This window comes from Labeo rohita, chromosome 9, assembly GCF_022985175.1.
Source record: "Labeo rohita strain BAU-BD-2019 chromosome 9, IGBB_LRoh.1.0, whole genome shotgun sequence".
Lineage (NCBI taxonomy): Eukaryota > Metazoa > Chordata > Actinopteri > Cypriniformes > Cyprinidae > Labeo > Labeo rohita.
The window spans coordinates 19,656,585-19,677,192 of NC_066877.1; the positions used below are offsets into that span (position 1 = coordinate 19,656,585).

Below are 20,608 nucleotides of genomic sequence, written 5' to 3' on the forward strand. Positions count from 1 at the left end.
TGGAAGTCGTCTTGGAAGGCTTTTTTTTTTTTTTTTTTGGCATATATTTAGCTATGGGAATATATATGGTGGGCTCTCGGTAGTTTATTTTTATTAAAAGTAATAAATTATCTTTTTTGTAAAAGTCAAATTAAAAGTCAGTTTTACGATAAACATTTTAAGCACATCGTTTATCATATTTGTTTTGTTACTTTTTGAATACCATACAGCAATTTCTGTGTCTGTTATCTGAATGTGATTTACATACATTTTTCGCAAATAAGATGTGGTGTCACCACAGTTATTTGAATTTTTCCCCTTAAAATTATTAAGTGATTGGTGCGCTACAAATGATGATACTTGAAAAAATGAAATCATTTTTGTCACGTAATGTGATTTACCTTGATTTTTCAACTTATTGGGGAGAGTGGGGTAAGATGAGCCTTTTTTTTTTTTTTTTTTACTTATGTGGTCTTCAAGAAAAGGAAAAATGAGGCAGAAGTAGAATGAAAGTAAATTCAGAATGTTTCCTATCATTTTAAATTTCTGAATGCATCTAGGACAAATTTAATTGAATTTTACAAAGTCATATTTCTTTTCTTAAAGCAAACTGAAACAAAATAAAACCAATCAAATGAAGTTTTTTTTTTTAATCTTTTTTGTTTGTTGGTTTTGCTGTTTAGTTTTTTTGCATGTTGAAAGTTTTAACCTTCCCAAAAACAGACTAAACAGTGAGTTTGTTGACTAAAATTATATAAAAACTGAATTAGAATGAAGCAATGAATGTCACTGAAACTAATAACATTTTAGTCAAAATATTCTTGCCATGGAAGCTTTTCTGCAGCGTCGAACAGGCCATTACAGACTATACATGGAAAGATATATCTGATTATAATGTGGTGAAAAGCATCTAAATCAGTTGCGCAATATCACATTAAAATACCAGTTTATACTTCAGAGATTTACCTTAACATCAGTGCCATATGGTACGGTAAGTTAAAGTGCTGGCTCATCTTACCCCACAGCATTTGGGTCACTTTGCTCCATAGCTGGAATTTTGGAAAACACTAGCTAGCTTACCAATTCAGGCTAATATTGAGCTAAATGATTTGCAGCGTTTATGTCGCTAAATCACCGATATGCAATGATTTTTTGAGTAAATGGGTGCATTCCACTCTTCCAGTGTGTTTCTCCTTTTCACAGTCTGGGAAAAATGATGTGTGATTCCAAAATACATGGTCACATGACAGTAAAAGTATACAGTTGCCAAGATACAGGGGGTGGGTCAACTTACCCGCTGGCTCGACTTACCCCACTCTCTCCTATGCGGCTACAACAAATTCACGCCACATTAAAGAGCGCCAAAATGACATTCGCTGTTTAAATTTCACCCTTTGGACAAACATAAGCTGAAAGCTTGTTCTATACTAAAAGTACCAAGTGACAAAGCCTATGGTGATTATTGGATGACAGTTTTTGCAGTTTTGTTTGTGCATCAAAACATCAAGACTGAAAGATCACATTTTTTCAAAATGAAGATAAATACAATAAAAAATCCTACAATATAAGTTTATACCTCATACTGTATAGTCATCCTCTTTACCGTGGCTCAAGTCCAGCCACCTCGTCTCATCGCGCCAACAGCTGATTGGTCCGTTGCTACTGAACCTGAGGTGTCTGAAACCCAGCTTTGTTGTTTCCGATCTCAAACTGCCATGATGTGATGTCTGTGAAGTGGCAAATAACTTATTCAAGAACTAAACCAACACTGTCAGATTTTTATGCATTTGAAATAAATTTTATTAAATTATTTACATTTTCCTCTGGAATGGAATACTACAATAAGGATGATGGAGACCTCAGTAAATTAATTTTCCCCCCAACATTCAATAGTCCTTGATAAAATCAGTTATCCTGAGCGTTGCTTACACAAACGTGTGGAAGTCATGCTTTTCACTAAAAGCTTGATGACATCATGGTTCTTAGCAAATGAAACTGGATTTCAAAAATAAATTGTTGCCATTGCAAGTGAAAAAAAAACTCCAGCATTCACACTGTCCAGCTGGCAGTAGAAGCAACCGGAAATTTTATCCATCAGTATTTCCATTGCTGTGAACAGTTTTTGTTTTAGTGATGAGTGGAGATATCTTGCCATGAACATATCAATCTGTCTGCATATGGCATAGTGTCAGAAACAAAACTATGTGTCACAGCTTAAACAGGAAGTGTCCGTTGCAGAGATCCTGTTGACACCCAAAAACAGTGTGCGCTGCGGGTGATGAACTGTCATTTTTGCTCTTTAACAAATGCCCTATGTGCTATTACACCCAATTTAGCTGACTATCACCAAGCCATTATCTACAGAGTTTCCTCATCATCCTCCAGGCCGCTGCTAGGCCTTGTGGGCAGGGACTCCTTCAGCAGGATGTCATCGACCTGCTTTGCACTGTCCTCTGGCTCCTCAGGTATGGATGGTGGCAAGCTGTCAGCGTCCGAATTGAGCACATAGCCTGGCAAGGTAGCATGGGCACTGATAGTTGGCCCCCCGCTGCTGCGGTAAACTCGGCTGGAGAACAGCGTGGTTGAACGGGTGCCCGGGCCGCCGGTAGCCAGCTGGGACTGACTGCTGGTGCTGTTGTTAAGGCCCGTCAACACAGAGCCATAGCGGTAGCTCCCGCACACCACCGGCCCCTTCCAATCAAACGCTAGGTTCCACCGTGTCCAAGTTTTCTTGATCTCAGTTTGAACCTGAGGATCACAGTTAGATGCTAAAGAACACGGGATGTTAAAATGCACTAGGGTCATTCTATAATTAGGGGTACATTTAGAATTTGACAGTGTGAAGGAAAAAGTTTTCCTTTTTCCTAAAAACCTAAACATGAAACATAGCTGCTTTGAAAGAAGCTACATTGTGTTAAGTTCTATATAAATAAAGGTGATCTGTAAGAATATGTGCTTAAAGTACCATCTATGTTTGCAACTGTCCACAATGTTACTTTTACTGGGTAACACAGTTGACAGGTAACTTAGTTGACATTTTTAGTGTTTTGGGCCTATACTCAACATGGAAGCCTAGAACTACTGAACATATGGTAAGAAATATATTTTCATAAACAAAACTTAAGTTTTAGTTAAATTGTCATGTTAAAATTTGCAGCAATAATACTTGTGTAATACTGTTGACAGTCAATTAATCCACAATTGACACATGTTTGCTAGTTTAACCAATATTAGGGGAAAAAGAAAGTGAAATGAGCAATGTTACAAAATCAGACCGCTGAATACCAGGGTTATATGTAATATGAACATCATTTTTGAACAAAAGATATGGCTTTTTCAACACATAGTAGTGTAATTGGGAAAAAAATATAATCATGTACTAGAAAATTAAGCATTGGGGCTTTATATTGATGAAAATATACTTCACGGACATGAGATGACCTACATGAAGATTATAGAATGACCTACTACTATAGGTCACGTTTTCTTTACACAGTGTCTTGTTACCAGCTTTCAGTTTCACACAGCAGGAAATTCACATCCAAAATGCAATAAAGAACAACAGACTATCCGGACAGCTGGAATTGTGAACACTGAAAACTCTACTCTTGTTTCGCCCACAGCTTGTTATTTTAAAACTAGGATTTTTTGTACTCAAGAACTTAAGTTTAACTACAGTATGTTTACATTAACAACAATGTTATTACATTCACAGCATTCAGTGTGACTTAGTGGGTGGCGGGATCTCCATTAACACCACCAGTCTGTAGCATCTGCCTGGCCAAAGCAATGGCAGCCGTAGTGTGCCAAAACGCCCACCACACACTGGTTACTGGTGGAGTGGAGACCAAGCAATGTGGCCAATCAGTTTAAACAAGCATGAGTAGGAGGCTATGACGGATGGAGACCAAAGAGCAAATTTGGCCAGCATGCCAGGGTTGTACTCCTACTCTTTTTTGAGAAGCCCCCTGGGATTGCAAATGACCTCAGGGAGTCAGGACTAGTTTAACATCTCATCCGAAAGAGTCGGCCACTGGATGAGTACTCTCTGCTGGCCTCGCTAACACCCGACAGCAACCTAGCTTTTTCAAGCAGGTCTCCCATCCGCATACTAACCAGCCTCAACCCTGCTTTGCTTCAGTGCAAACCTGGCTTTCTAAACACGACACCCGAAAGCCAAGCTCACATTACTAAGATTAATGCTTCTTTTTCCTACATGTTTTTGGACTTGTTTCGATCTCTCCATTTGCGCGTCTGCATTCGTCACTTTTGAGCGGCGCATGCGCAACGCATATATCCTACGTCATCCGCCCCGAACTGCTTCCATGTACAATCGTTAGGGCAAGCTAGATTAAAGTGATTATTCCGTTTTTCTTACAAAAACACATTGATTCACTAAAGGAGGCTTTTATTCACCCCCCGGAGCCTTGAAAGGCACTTTTTATTATGGATGGACACGCTTTTTTGGACTTGTTTTGGACTGATAAAGGTAAACATCCACTCATGCCATTATAAAGCTTGGAAGTGGGAGGATAATTTTTAATGTAACTCCAATTACAATCGTCTGAAAGAAGGAAGTCATATAAACCTAGGATGTCTTGATGGTGAGTAAATAATGGGCTAATTTTAATGTTTGGGTGAATTAACACTTTAAATGTTGACTTGTATCTTACTAATAAGTGATTTTATAGATAGTTTAGCATTTTTATTGTATATAAATGGACTACGGTAAACTTGTAGTAAGATCGCGTACCGGTCACAAACCGGTTTTGTTTTCAGAAGGTTGAATATAACTTTAAAAAAAAGCCCCTCAAAGTTCCCCAAAAAAACATCTCAATAAACAATTCTTACATTTTTTTTTCTTAATGTAAAAAACATTTTACCAACAACCTTTTTACACTAAAGAACCTTTTGTGAAATGGAAAGTTTCTATGGATGTTAAAGGGAACCCAGGTATTAAGACTTGTATGCCTTAATATAACATAAATGATGTCTCTTATCAAAATATGTAGTAGAAAACCCAATGAAACTTACGTTATTTACAAAATCCACATTATTCTTGTCTCTGCCATTTGTAAGCTCTTTCAGTAGCTGTGGTCTACTAAAAGCTTCAAAGGCATCAGGGCTCAAGTGGAGAGAACAAAGACGTGAGTCTTTAGAAAGTTTTATTGGTCCACAGGCATCTTTCTATTCTTTTCTCCTCTTCTTATCGCTAGGAAAGCATTGAAGAATTACATTGCTTCTCCTGTTGCCCTTCAACTGAAAATTACAACCAAAAGCTGCAAAATGTGGCATTGTATCAGTATTTTATTTTCAGGGAGTTGCAACCCTTTTACATCATCGAAATAATGTTGTGTGTATGTATAAAACGATGTGGATCATTTTTGTTATATTAAGCCAGACAAGTCTTAACACCTGGGTTTTCCTTTAAAGATTTTTCCTGGAACCATAGATGCCAATAAAGAACCTTAGTGGTCTATTATTATTTGTGCACCAGCACAAAAGAAAACAAGAAACAAAAAGTCTTCACATGTGTGACAGGGCAATTTTTAGTGAAGTGTGCACTTAGGTTAAAATACTTGACGCAGCAAAAAAAATGAGACAGAGTGCAGTGGCCAAAGTAAGAAAATTGTACAGAATGCAATAGCACATCCTGTGATAACCCCCTTATTATTGTGAAGCAGCTTTGCTGATGCTCACCTCGCCATTACAGTAGCAGTAGATTATAGACACAAAGAAGCCCTAGAGGAAAAACAAAAATAGATGTTAGCACACCAGCTCAACACAGTGCAAATGTCTCAAACAGCTGACAGTGGTGAAATGTTCATAGTATGTACATTCACTGCACAGCTGATGCACTGGTCCATGTTTAATTCTTAGTCACAGATTGTTTTCAGTGATTTGGAAACATTATTTTTATATTAGGTATTTAATTAGTCACAGTTTACACTGACCACCTGTTTAGTTATATTTTATATATTCATTCATAAATGCTTACGCATTTCATTAAATCATTTTACTGTATTATCCAGATCTGTGAATGTGGCTGTGTTTCTGAGGATACTGTAAGTGTAAAGTGAAGTGATGTATTCTTGTTGTGAAGGACATGCACTGAATCGTGTCATCAAGCTCTAGATAATAGACTCTTAACCTAACCAGCACCTTTCATTTGAGAAAACTGAACATCTTTAACAGAAATCAATGTGGCGTGTCATGAGATGTCAATCCTATTTGGAGTACTGTGAATTGGATTGACCTGTCAATGTATTTCTCTATCTTACATGCTACTTAAACGTTTTATTTCTTGCAGTTTGTGCCACAAGCATCTACATGTCAGCAAAATTCTCATCAAGATCTGTGGGTCCATGTTACTTCTGAATTATATTTACTAGTCATAAATTATTACCATGCATATTTTGTACAACCAAAATATTTCCCAAAGAAACCACATTTTTCTCCTTTGCTTTGCCATGTGAAAAATAAACTAAGTTTAAAATCGAATATTGCCATTCCAAATGTGCAAGGTGGCTTAACTGTTGTGTTACATTTTTTGAGGTGATGAAATAATAAACACATTTCTTTTATTTATTAAACATTTCATCGCCCGAGCAGTTTTAAAAAACTGCATGTCATCAGTGGCTTGTAAATAAAGAGTGTTTTTCCTTCTCTTTTTTTAGTCTTTCTACCAAATCAATATTAAATCATGCAAAACACATGCATGGCATTTATATAAATAATGCTAAAATACAAATTTGAATTTATGATTTTTGGACTATCAAAAGAAAAACATATGCATGTTGACTTGCAGATATCACTGATTACATTAGCTATTCAAAAGTCATTTCCATGTACCTGGAAAGAATTGAAGAACAGCTCACAATACATCCGCACCTCCCAGCCAAGACCTTCAAAGGTGTGCGGCATTCCAACAAACACAATGTAGTGCACTCCAAACACAAACACCAACACAAGTGTGGATTTGGCGAGCTTCCTAAACAAAGAGAAATGAAACCATTCTGTGATAGTTCACTCAAAACAAAATCTGTTATTTACTCACCATCATGTCATTCCAAACCTGTATGAATTTCTTTCCTCTGTGGAGCTCAGAAAAAGATATTGAGGTCCGGTTACCTTTGTACGGCAAATCTCAGAGAGGAAAATGCTGTCATGTCATATGGAATCAGTGCGATTGGGAAATTGCATGAGGGACAAGCTGTGACAAATTCCACCATGCTGATTTCCCATCAGACTGTTGAACTCTGAACATGCGATTTTGCTTTGTTTACCAACATAATATAATATATACCAGTATTAACACTTGCAGTTTACCAATCTGCTCAATTTGGATGTGATCTCCGAGTAAGCAGTGCTTCATGCTTTGCTGTACCATTGACAATGGACCTATTTTGCTACAAAGCCTTACTAATGTGATCTCACCGTTAGGCAGAATGTTCAGGCTGGTATTTTCCACAATGTAAACAGGGATGAATATTGTTGAGCTCCAACAAAGTCATAAACCTAGGGCTGTAAAATGTATGATTGTGATTAATCGCTTCCAAAATAAAAGTTTGCTTTTGCATAATATGTCTGTACTGTGTATATTTTTATGTATATATAGAGTGGCTAGCGAAAGTATTCATACCTATTAATTTTTTAATGTTTTATGTAGTAGCCTTGTGTTGAACTGCTTTAAATTACTTTTTTCCACATTAATCTACTCTCCCTACACCATAATGACACAAAATAAAGCACAAAACAGGTTTGTAACTTTGCAAATTTATTAGAAGTACAAACTGAAATGATTCCATTGCATAAGTATTCATTCTAAGACTCTTGAAATTTAGCTCAGGATCACTCATATCGCTTGTAGATATTACTACATTTCGAGTGGAGTTAAACTGTGGCAAATTCATTTGAATGAGTATAAATTTGGAAAGGCACACATCTCTCAGGAAAGGTCTAACAGCTGAAAATGCTAAATAACTGCCTGTAGAGCTCAGAAACAGGCTCAAGAGCTCAAGGCACAGATCTGTGGAAGAGTTTAGTACAAAATTCTGCTGCATTGAAGGTTCACAGAAGCACATAGCCTCCATTATCCATAATGGACGACGTTTGGAACAACTAGGACTTTTCTTAGAGCTGGCCTCCTGGCCATGATGGAGAAGGGCCTTGGTTATCCTGGTGATCAAGAAGATGACAGTCACTCTAGTTGAGCCCCATAATCATATATGCAGATATATGATCTGTAAGAACCCTACAGAAGGGCAAATATCACTGCCACACTTCACCAATCCGGTCTCAATCCTCTCCTCAGTGAAGACACACGAAAACCCACCTGGAATTTGCCAAAAAGCACCTAAAGGACCCTCAGACTGTAAGTAACAAGATTCTCTGGTCTGTTTGAAGGAAACCACCTGCATCTGATCACCTGCAGAGTACCATCCCAAAAGTAAAGTGTGCTGGTAGCAGCCTCATGCTGTGGAGCTGTTTTTCAGTGGCAGGGACTGAGGAACTCGTCAGAGTAAAAGGAAAGCTCAATACACCAAAATATTGAGACAGCCTTAATGAAAAGTCCCAGTCCAGAGCATTCAGAACTGCAGACTGGGCAGAAGGTTCACCTTCCATCAGGACAATGACCCTAAGCATACAGCAAAACTGGCTTATAGACAACTCTGTGGATGTCCTTGAGTGGCCCGACCAGAGCCTTGGCTTGAATGCAATCAAATATTTCTGTAGAAACCTGAAAATGTCTGCCAGCCCCTATCCAAGCTTGAGAGGTGAAGAGGTGAGGTGAAGAATGGCAGATAATTGCCAAATGCAGATGTGCAAAGCTTGTGGCATCATGCGCAAAAAGACTTGAGGCTGTAAAGGTGCTTCAACTAAGTGCTGAGTTAAGGGTATGAATACTTACACAATGTACTTATTGCAGTGTTTTTTGATAAATTTGCAAAGTATATTTGCAAAGTCACAAATCTGTTTTTGCTTTGTCATTATGGTGTATGGACTATAAATTGATATAGGTAATTTAAAGCAGTTTAACATAAGGCTGCAACAACAAAACGTGAAAAAAAAATGGAATATGAATACTTTCGCAAGGCACTGTAAATACACACACACAAACACATGTGTGATTCAAATGTCCTTTCGCACTTTGGCTCGCACTCAGCATGTGTGATATCGCAACGATGCAGTGTTTATATTTAGGCTTATGTTTCAGACATTTATAGCTTGTAAAATGCACACTGATGTCTATGTAATTGAATCTTTTCAATTATAACTGGACAATGTTTTATTCATATCTGAAACACATTTTGTAAGTAACTATAAAGCCCACTCTTCTCTTCTTCCAGTTCACCAGCCACTTACTTTCATGTATTTCACACAGAAATTGATGAATTTACATGCTGTAAATCTGACAGATATGATTCTCATGGCAAATTGTACATATTTTTATGAGGTGGATAATTCGTATTAATTTTTCATATGAATCAATTGAGGAACTCGTAAACAATTTAGCAATTTTAGCAATTTAGCAATTTTTGCTAAATTGTATGTATTTTACGAGTTACTAAATTGGTATGAATTCCTATGAATGACCTACCCCTAACCCCGCCGCTAAACCTACTGTACCCATCTAGTCAATTCATACAAAATCTTATGAGTGAGGTTGTACGAATTTTTACGAATTAGCCACCACGTAAAATACGTACAAATTGGTTGTGAGATAGCGTTGGAATTACAGCACAAACTAATGTGCTGGCATCCATTGTGCATTATAAATCAACTAACAAGATCATTATAAAGGTTTGTAAGCAAAACACATTCACTTACACATATTTGAGAATCAGAATATCAGACAGTTGATGAAATAGTTAACAAGTTTGTTAATATTTTGAGGAAAAACTAAATAAAAGCGATACATCTGTCATACAGTGCTTTTGTGTCTGCGGTGTATCATGCCAAGCGTGACGTGTCATCATGAAAATAATAAGGTGATACATTCTAAAACAAGGTTTTATTTTGGAAGTGATTAATCCTGATTCACAGATTTTACAGCTCTAAATAAAAGCATCATAAAATAATGCTGCGTTCCAGATGAGGTTGGAAGTGAGAACATCCAAGTTCAAATGCTTCACTTCAAACCTCATTCGTGTTTCGAGCATTTCATGTTTTTGTGTCAATTATGGCAAAAACAGAAAAAATTACATAAAAGGCTGCCGTTCATTTTGAAAACAGCTGATGAAAAGCAAAATGTAATATATTGTTTTATAAACCTAATGTGTAATGTTTTTAAAGGAGAAGTTCATTTACAGAGCAAAAAATGACAGATTATCTACTCACCCCTTGTCATCCAAGACGTTTGTGTCTTTCTTTCTTCAGTCGTAAAAAAAAAATATGCTTCCTGAGGAAAACATTCCAGAATTTCTCTCCATATAATGGACTTCAATGGTGCCCCCAAGTTTGAACTTCCAAAATGCAGTTTAAACACAGCTTCAAATGGTTCTAAATGATCCCAGCCGAGGAAGAAGGGTCTTATCTAGTGAAACAATTGGTCAATTTTGAAACAAACTGACAATTTATATACTTTTTAACCTCATATGCTCGTCTCTGTGATGCGCATGTGTAGTCTGTGTAATCCGGGTCAATACAATACTCTGTCTCGTTTTTTTCTTCAACATCAAAATCGTCCTTCATCGCTGTTTTACCTTTTTTGTAAAGGGCGTTTGATGTTCTGTGCATGTTCACTTTGTAAACACTGGGTCGGTACTTCTGCAGCGATGTAGGACGATTTTGAAGTTGGGGAAGAAAACGAGATGGAAGTTTTTCGACATACCCTAACTGTATTGACAGAGTTCAGGTAGACCTAGACAAGATGAGCATTTGAGGTCAAAAAGTATATAAATTGTCAATTTGTTTCAAAAATAATCGATCGTTTCGCTAGATAAGACCCTTCTTTCTCGGCTGGGATTGTTTAGAGCCATTTGAAGCTCCATTAAAACTGCATTTTGGAAGTTCAAACTTGAACTTGAAGCCCACTATATGGAGAACATTTTTTTCCTCAAGAAACATAATTTCTTATCGACTGAAGAAAAAAAACATAAACATCTTGGATGACAAGGTGGTGAGTAAATTATCTGTAAATTTTAGTTCTGAAAGTGAACTTCTCCTTTAGCTTTGACACAAAGTAGCAGTAACATCAAATGACACGTCTCGCTGAAGTCGTGGTAGATTGATCTCCCCCGAGTTCACAGGTCAGATGTTCAAGTGGCGTTCTAGACATATATTTCCAAGTAGGAGGTGGGAAAAATCAGAATTTTAAGTTGTCTGGAATGCAGCGCAAGTCCATATAACTTGTGTGGTACACGTCTAAGTCTTCAGAAACTATATGATAGTTTTGCGTCAAGAACAGATTGATTCTGAAGATGTCATTTGCTAAGAATCATCCTCTTCATACGGATTCAGTCGACTAGGAATATATGACACAATAACTGTTATGGATTTTTTTTTAAATCATTTTTGAAGATTGACACCATCTGTCTCCATTCAATTTCAAAGAAAAAGAGTAAACACCCTGCCTAACATTCCTTTTTGTGTTCAACAGAAGAAAGAAAGTCATACAGATTTGAAATGACATGAGGGTGATTATCTTTTTTTTGTTTAAGTGTCAAAAAAAAGAAATGCATTTATCATCAAGATTCAAGTGATATAAATGCACAATTTCATCCTGTTTATAATAACACAGAATCTTTACTGCTATGTGACCACCGCTGAAATATCTCCAGTCAAGCAACATGTAACACTTTTTGATCTTGGTGAAATATTTGTGTAGGCCGATGACGCCAAGTACGGAGCGTGACGTAGTTGCGATATTACAAATTCAGAAAGTTTGACTTTAATCCGTTTTTGATGAATGACACCCCACACGCCTCCGTGTGGCTTTAATCAGAATAAAGACAAGCGCATCATCTTTTTAATGGCTACGCCTTGCCTGCCAGACAGGTTAAAATGTCTTGCAAATTAGTCATAAAAAAGAACCACAAAAAATAATTGGGGAAAAAAAGTCATGCTGGAAGATCATGAGGTAAAAATCCTTTTAATTGAAGCTCAATTGAAGCTCAGCTACGTTTGATCATCCAAAGTGTTCCGGTAAAAGGAGCGTTGTACCAAATGAAAGTCAAATGATGTGATGTGCGAGCTTTCGAGGTCACTTTGCATTACAGGTTTATTTCTATTGAATTTATGACGAAACTCTCTTTGGCTGAGCAAAATGCACCATTCACTGACGTGTTTGCAAATATCACTGTGTCTTTATGTCTGTTCTACCAGCTGTGCAAGCTCACACCTGTGACTCTTCGTACCGCTAATTAGCATGGAGGCAGCAATGATCAAATTAATTACTGTTATTAGCAGCACAAAATGACATCTATTGGCATTGTGTTTGCTCCAAAACTGAATTCTTTTAGGGAGCATCCAGAATAACATTTTGACATGCCAAACCCGAATCTGCATTTATTGGGTCTAAAAGCATTTTTTTCAAAGCCAGACAAAAATGGAAGCCAAATGGTTTCTTTTATCATGTAACAAGATCAAATCTATAATATCCAGGGCCTTTAAAATGCGACATTGATTTCAGCACATGATGGAATGATAGAAACCACAATCCGGATCAAACTGCGGAATGAGTAGGCGTAGGGAAAGCTTATTATCGCATCTCTTTGCCACAGGCAATTCTGCCTTCAAGCTGCCAGATGAACGATTTTGCCTAAATTACATAAGGAAATAAATAGTTGCTGTAGGGACAGCTTCCACTCCTAGCAATCTAATAGCAGAGACGATGCCACTGTAATGACACAGACAATTTGAGCTGGTATAACACTGAATTCACAATTTCAAAGCACTTGAATGCATAAAAACAGGACCGGTGGATGCACAAACCTGTACTGTTTTCGTGTGTCGTATCTGCCTGCGTTGGTCTCACGGATCTTAGTGGCGAGAACCCGCACGATATTCACAAACAGGATGAAGTTCAGCTGAGAAAAACAGAGCAAAGAGAATTAACTGAGTAAAGGTGACAGATAATAAAATCCCTTCTACTGCCTAAATATAATTTGGCTAACTGAGGGAGGACTGAGGATTTCATCCATTATGCATATCTGGACAATAAAACCTGTCGCAAAAGGGTCACTGGCAGATGACCGGCTAAGTGATGTGTATGGCTGCTTTTTCCCAAATGAGTGGGGATGTCATTTGAAAAATGCTAATTTCCATCTGCTTAATCATGAGTGGGATGTCTGCGCTTGAGATTTTGAGCTCAGTCTGGAATCAATAAGACAAATAAAAATGCATTCTGGGAGCATAAAAATGGTTTAGGGCCATAAGGGTATAATTTAAGTTGGTGTTTGTAATTCAGCTTTCACATATAAAAAGGATTCAGCTATAGATGCACTATTTGCGGTGTCACCTCATTCAGAAATGAACTTCTTTCGTTTTCCACTATGTAAATGCACTTATCAGCTAAAAGGTGTTTTGAAGGCAAATAATGCTAAGATATACACTACCAGGTTTTTAATGTTTTTAAAGAATTCTCTTCTGCTCACAATGCCTACATTTATTTGATCTAAAATACAGCAAAAGCAGTAATATCGTAAAATAGTTTTACTATTTAAAATAACTGCTTTCTATTTGGATTTATTTTAAAATGTAATTTATTCCTGTGATCAAAGCTAAATTTTCACCATCATTACTCTAGTCCTCAGTGTGACATCATCAGCATTTATCTGAAATAAAAAACTTTTGTAACATTATAGAGAAATTATAGAAATGAATAGAAATTATAGAAATTAATACTTTTATTTAGCAGGGATGCTTTGAATTGATCGAAAGTGATGATAAAGACATTTATAATGTTACAGAAGATTTCTATTTCAGATAAATGTTGTTCTTCTGAACTTTCTATTCATCAAAGAAACCCGAAAAAATACTCGGCTGTTTCCAACATAATAATAATACATGTTTTTGAGCAGCAAATCAGAATATTAGAATAATTTCTGAAGGAAATTATTATGTGACTTGAAAACAGCTATTTTAAATAGTACAAATATTTCAAAATGTAACTGTTTTTGCTGTACTTTGGAACAAATAAATGCAGGCATGGTGAGCATAAGAGACTTTAAAAAATACATTAAAAATCTTATTGTTCTGGTAGTGCAGATTGCTTGGCTGAGCATGAATAATTAATGAAGAAATATGAGTACATAGCTCTCTTACAAGCATTGGTGTTGTTGTGAATTATGATACAAAGTAGTGCACACATGATAAATGAACACTTTTAAATGCCCCCAAAAGACTGAAGTAGAGCTAATAAGAGGAAGTATATATATAAAAATGTTTTAAAGCTTTAAGACACACTTCCACACAATTTCTGTCACTTTTTTGTTAAAAAAAATCTTTATGATAACTGATGTTCCGTGCAGAGGTGGCAAAAGCCAAAATAAACCTTAACAGATGGCGCTTTGAAAGCTACAGAAATCAACATAAATAGGTTGACTAAATAGCAATACCTGCATATACACTTTTTTTTATTTCTCAAAAAGAACAAGAGGACATTAAAATTACTGAAAAGACAAAAAATGTTATTATCTCTTTTTAAACAAAACCCACCACATTTCATTCATTCAGGATCTGCGTTGCTCTTTGACATGCAACAGGAAAACTATGATGTCATTCTCAATCATGGCAATCACACATTTAAATGACCTCTTTTGCAGAATATTGCCCCCATATCCACCATCTGTTCAGTGGGAGTATGGGAAAAATGGAAATGTGCTTTTACAGTTTGCAACATATGAATCATCACTGGCCAGATTCTACTCTCATTATACATCTTACTTTCCTATTAATAGATGTCACTTCTGTGTATTGTAGAGTATTTTAAAACTACACTCCTAAAAATAAAGGTTCCAAAAGGGTGTTTTTGCAGTGATGCCATAGAAGAACTATTTTTGGTTCCCCAAAGAACCTTTAGTGAAGAGTTCCTAAAAGATCATTTTAAAAATCTAAAGAATCTTTTTCGACTCTAAACATGTTGTTTGAACATTAATGTGTGTTGGCAGTGTATGTACACATCTACCCTATAATGATAAAAATCCATGCAGTGGTTTTCAATTAATCTGTAAAAATAATTTTAACTTTTTCAAATCAAGGCATTCCCAGATGGCGTCACACCGACAGAGCTCACTCCCATGATAGTTGATTGACATGAGTGTCTTACTTCAGACCCGCCTTAAACTGTTTCGATGCCGAAGCAGGGATGTATATTAGACAAGAATATCTCCGATTGAGCAACTGAGGTGTTGTGTTGCTGGATGTAATAATGAACATAGTGGCCGTCATTTACTCCCGACATCTGAGCCGCTGAAGATGCAGTGGATTACGTTTGTTTGTGAATGAAATGCACCTTCCGATCCACATATATCCGTCTATGTTCGTGCAGATCATTCGTGATCCAGCTTCACTTACAGCAGAAGTGAGTATAAGGGTTTTTTAATGAATCATTGTGATCGCCTTTCCTAATAACGTGCTAGTTAGCAAGTTTAGCGGCTAAACGCAGCTAAAGTAAACAGGCTCGTCACTCCACAAAGAGAAGTGAGGGGCGGGGTGAGCAGAGCTCATTAACATTTAAAGCAACCTCGACCAGAAGAGGATGATTTTTGCAGAGCTGATTTTGGCAAGGTAAAAAAGGTGTTATTTACACTACCATTGAGAAATTTTAACCAAAGCATGTTATAGACTTTTCATTAAGACCCTAAAGAATCATATCAACTTGTGGAAAATGGGCATCCGATGACCCCTTTAAAGAACCTTTTCTGCATTTGAAAGATTCCGTGGATGTTCAAGGTTCTTCATAGAACCAGTGATGCCAATAAAGAACCTTTAGCCTATATTTAAGAGTGTACATTAGCAATGGTGAGAAAAAGTACAACCGCAAACTTCACTGTCTTATATACTACATACAAGGCAGAAGGGAAGGTTAGCCTCCTCAATCTTCGCCTCTGATTTTACAGCCATATAGGCCACGTTCACACTGTCAGTTTTTGGGATTGACAACCACATTTACTTACAGGAGTGAGTCTCGAAATGTCCCATTCACACAGCAGCTTACAGTCGCTTTCGAAACGTGCAACAGGAGTCAAGCCCGTATTCCCATAATCACAGCAACACAGACCAAAGCAATAGTAAAGATGGCAACATCCATAAAACTGAAAGTATTGCTGGTTTCTGACATGACATAAATCCAGTCTAAAGGATACAATACCGTATTTGAGGTATTGACAACCGTATTCTGCTGCTGTGTGAACGTGGCCATACAGTAGAGTATCAAAGTATGTGAGACGACTAAAAACATAAATCATTTAAAAATGTATTCAATGTTTAATCTTTCAGTGTTTGCAAATGTGTGAACCTAAATGACACAGCGTGACAGAGCCTGAAATGGAGCTGAGGAGTGCTCACTGATTCAGTCTTTTTTCTAAGCCAAAATTCACGTATTTTAAAGTTAGAATAATTTTCTACAACTGCGCAAAACAACCACACCAACTTCAATCGCCTTGTGCGTGCAACTTGTAAGGAGAAGTCCAGCTGTGCTGCCTGGCACAAGTTAAACAAGGCTGTGGAAAAAACACAGTCATGCTGAGGCAGCTTTATCATCCCCACAGAATATTACATTTGCTTGATGTGCACAAAGAGATACATGAACAGTTAGATATACCCAATCTAACCTCTCACCAGTACGGCTGTTACTAAAACCTTCAACAAATGCAAGCGTCTATTTATAATTGCACACATGATCCACACAATCCCTTAAATGCTTGATATGATGCCATGAAAACGGTATGCATAATCCCCAAAGATCTATTTCATGAGTCTAAATTACATTTACAAATATTTAAAAGTTACAAATATTAGCAAAATGTTAAAAAAGCCAAAAGGCCAACCTGAGACCTACATCCGCTGGAAATGAATACAAATTTAAATTCATATAAAGAATTTCCGGTCTTTTGTAGGTGTTTTAAGGGTTATTGTGATTCCATTTAAAATATAACATAAAAGATTCCATTATCTATATAATGCATTGACATTGGAGTAATCTTTCAATCTCCCAGCCTTTGTATCCTTGAGGACGCAGTGATGGAGAACTGATTGTGCTGCAGAGCATTATAAAATGACCTAAACTCCTTGAACCTCAAAGGTTCTATAGCAAAAGATTCTTACAGTGAAAAATAAAACATGTAGGATATATTTAATGTGTTAGATATCTATTTTGCCACCAACACCACACTTGCATTTAAATAGAAGGTATTACTACATTGTCTACTCACACTAAAAAAATAGATGTGATTTACAGAAAAACAGTGTTAAGATATTGTTAAAAATAGTAAATACCATCTTATCTGCATAAAGTGACAAATGATATTCATATAAAGTGTAAACAGAAGGAATGTGTTATTCATACCAAAGGTAGCCTGTCCTGGTGTTGCCAGCAAGATTGACTATTTAAACTCAGAAACAATGGCTAAAAATTCAGTACCACCACAAAGTAATTCCTGGTCCCGGTCCACTCATTCCTGTCAAAAGTCCTGGCTCCATCCACGCCAGCATGACTAATAACAATAAATATTGTCACATGGTATCAGCACAACCAAAGTCATTTAGAAAAAAAGTCACCATCCCAAAGAAGAAGAAAAAAAAAAAAAAACTTTGATAGTCTGGTCCTGCTGAGAACCATCTTGAGAGCAGGTTCAGTCCTGCTCACAAAGTGTCATGATGGCATTATCTAGGTCAGTGGATGTGAACAGAACATCAGGAAAAGGCTGCAGGCACCTCATGCTGACTCCAGGAAAGTGCCAAGCACTGTCCAGGTACACCTGGTGATATGATGGCCTTTTCACTTTCATCGAAATAGACTTCAGTAAGAGCTGAACCTAAAGGTGTAGTGCACTCAAGAATGAAAATTCATTCCTTCATGTCGTTTCCAAACCTCTATGGCTGATGTGGAGCATAAACGTTTTTGGTTACCATTTACTTTCTTTGTATGCACCCACCATTATTAGCTTTTCAACAAACAAACAAAAAAAAACCAACAACTGTGATTTCAAAAGATTTGGAATATAGTTCAGGCTATTTTTAGGTGCTTTGTCATTTGTGGAGTTTAAAAAAGCTTTATCTATCACCATTCAATTTCATTGCCCAAAAGCTGCGACTTTTTGATGTTTCACAAAAGACAGAAAATTATATGGGTTTGGAATGACACAAGGATGTTTAAAAGTTGACAGAATGTACATCTATTGATGAATGAACCCTTAGTGTGACCTTGCTAAGTTGTTAGATAACCAGAGAGTACCATTACATTTAGTTCGATGGTTCTGACTTGCATCATTCTGTGCAAACTACAGGGTTCTTTCTCACAATTCTCTCGCCTGGCCAGCCACCTCAACCACTTTAGTGAGGTGGTTTAGCATCTGTGGATCCATCACTCTCTGTTCATGACAGGGCACTTAGGAATACATCAGCAGTGACCCTCTCTGCCACCTGGATGGCAGTAGATTGCCCAGAAAGCAACTAGCAGCAGGCAATCACTGGCGGCTGTGAGGAAACGGCTGCACAGAAACTATGGTATCATGTGACCAAGTATCAAACTGCTGGAGCACACATACTAGTGATAGCCAAGATTTGCTGGGGAAAATCAGAATCCGGTGTGATAAAAGATGATGCCATTTCATAGCTTGCTATACACCTTTTTCTTCTCGTAGAGTGGGCGCAGCGATTTGTAAATTTTATGGGTGTGGCTTCTGGTCTCATCCACGTCCAGCTATTTTTAGCTGTATAAAACAGCTTGTTTTGTATGTTTTGCATGTTGTTATTCTTCTTGCTATTTCCCTACAGTGGATAATGAACCAGAAGTCTCACCCAATCCACGTTGAGGAAAAAGGTGGATAAGTCTAGTTTTTGAAATAGAAGATGAATTAACTCAATTTTAAGGGCCTTGACTAAATTAGTGAATTTAAGAATAATTTTTACTGTATTTTTTGTATAGATAGATAGATTACAGAAAAAAATATTATTCAGTATTGGTGACTTAGACTGACTTCTAAAGGATCAGGTGACATTAAAGACTGGAGTAATGGCCTATATATATATTGTCCAAAAAGTAATTACATAAATATAAATATATATATATATATATATATATATATACATATACATATATATATTTCTTATACTCCAATCTTCAGTGTCACACCATCCTTTTAAAAATCAATCTAATATTCTTATTTAGTGCTCAAGAAACTTTTATTATTATCAGTGTTTAAAATAGCTGTGCTGCTCTATATATTTGGGAATACAATGCATGTATATATTATTACAGTTTAAAACTTATTATCAATGTTTAAAATAGTTGTGCTGCTTTACATATTTGTGAAAACAATGGTAGTATTTTATTAATGATTCTTTGATGCAAATGTAAAATTAAAAGAACAGCATTTATGTGATTTTTTGTTACAATGTAAAAGTCTTTACTGTTACTTTGAATCAATTTAAAGGGGTCATCAGATGCCCATTTTCCACAAGTTGATATGATTCTTTAGGGTCTTAGCGCGTCTTAGCGCATTTAGCGCGTTTAGCCACGAAACTTGATTCATAAAAAAACCCACAACATACTCACTTCTGCTGTAGGTGAAGCTGGATCACGAATGATTTGTGCGAACATAGACGCATTTATGTAGATCAGGAGGCGAATTCCCTTCACAAACAAACGCAATCCACTGCATCTTCAACGGCTCAGATGTCGGGAGTAAATGACGACCACTGTGTTCATTATTACATCCAGCAACACAACACCTCAATCGCTCAATCTGAGATATTGTTGTCTAACTTACATCCCTGCTCCTTCATCCAAACAATGGAGGTCGGACTGTTACAGCTGATCTGAGGTAAGACGCTCATGTCAATCAACTGTCGTGGGAGCAGTCTCTGTCGGTGTGATGCCACACTGACAGGCATCTGAGAAAGTCTAGTTGATAATACCTGAAGAATTCCAGCACATATTTTATTTTTATTTTGAAAAATAAAATTTTTTGCACATTTAGGTCAAATAAAAATGTCAGTATAAATGTCAGTGCATTAAATAACAAAATATCACCAACCAAGTGAGAAAAAAAGCAAAAAAGATTAAACTATAGATGTGTTGTTTAAAAACAGATTTAAAAACGTCTCAGGTTACGTATGTAACCATGGTTCCCTACCAAAAGCTACACTCGATGCTGCGTATCAATACGCTAATGAGAACATTCTTTGTTCGACCGGTTGTGAAGATTGTGTGTCAAACACGCCAAGAATTGGCTTAAATAACCTCGGTAGGTGACGTAACTGATTACGTGCACCTGCGGGTTATAAATAGATGTGAATCGAACACACCTGCAGGTTTTCTTTGTCTTCAAGGACCGTTTTGTGTGTGTGTGTGCTGTTTTGCAGCGTCTTATAAAAAGAAAAAAAAAAAGAAAAAAGATCATGATGGAGTCAGAAAGGAGATGCGTGCCTCCCTGCATAAGGCTCATCTCGGAGGATGATC

General features: G+C 36.8%; 1 protein-coding gene across 1 annotated transcript in view; it reads right to left on the bottom strand.

The window, feature by feature from the left end:
- Positions 1 to 1,770: 1,770 nt before the first annotated feature.
- pth2ra (parathyroid hormone 2 receptor a) overlaps positions 1,771 to 20,608 on the bottom strand; it is an 80,529-nt gene continuing 61,691 nt past the window's right edge. Inside the window, exons 10-13 of the mRNA XM_051119118.1 lie at positions 12,916 to 13,010; positions 6,832 to 6,970; positions 5,680 to 5,721; positions 1,771 to 2,727 (exon numbers count right to left, since the gene is read on the bottom strand). Of these exons, the coding sequence (XP_050975075.1) occupies positions 2,338 to 2,727; positions 5,680 to 5,721; positions 6,832 to 6,970; positions 12,916 to 13,010 (666 nt within the window). The 3' untranslated portion in view covers positions 1,771 to 2,337. The remainder of the gene's footprint in view (positions 2,728 to 5,679; positions 5,722 to 6,831; positions 6,971 to 12,915; positions 13,011 to 20,608) is intronic.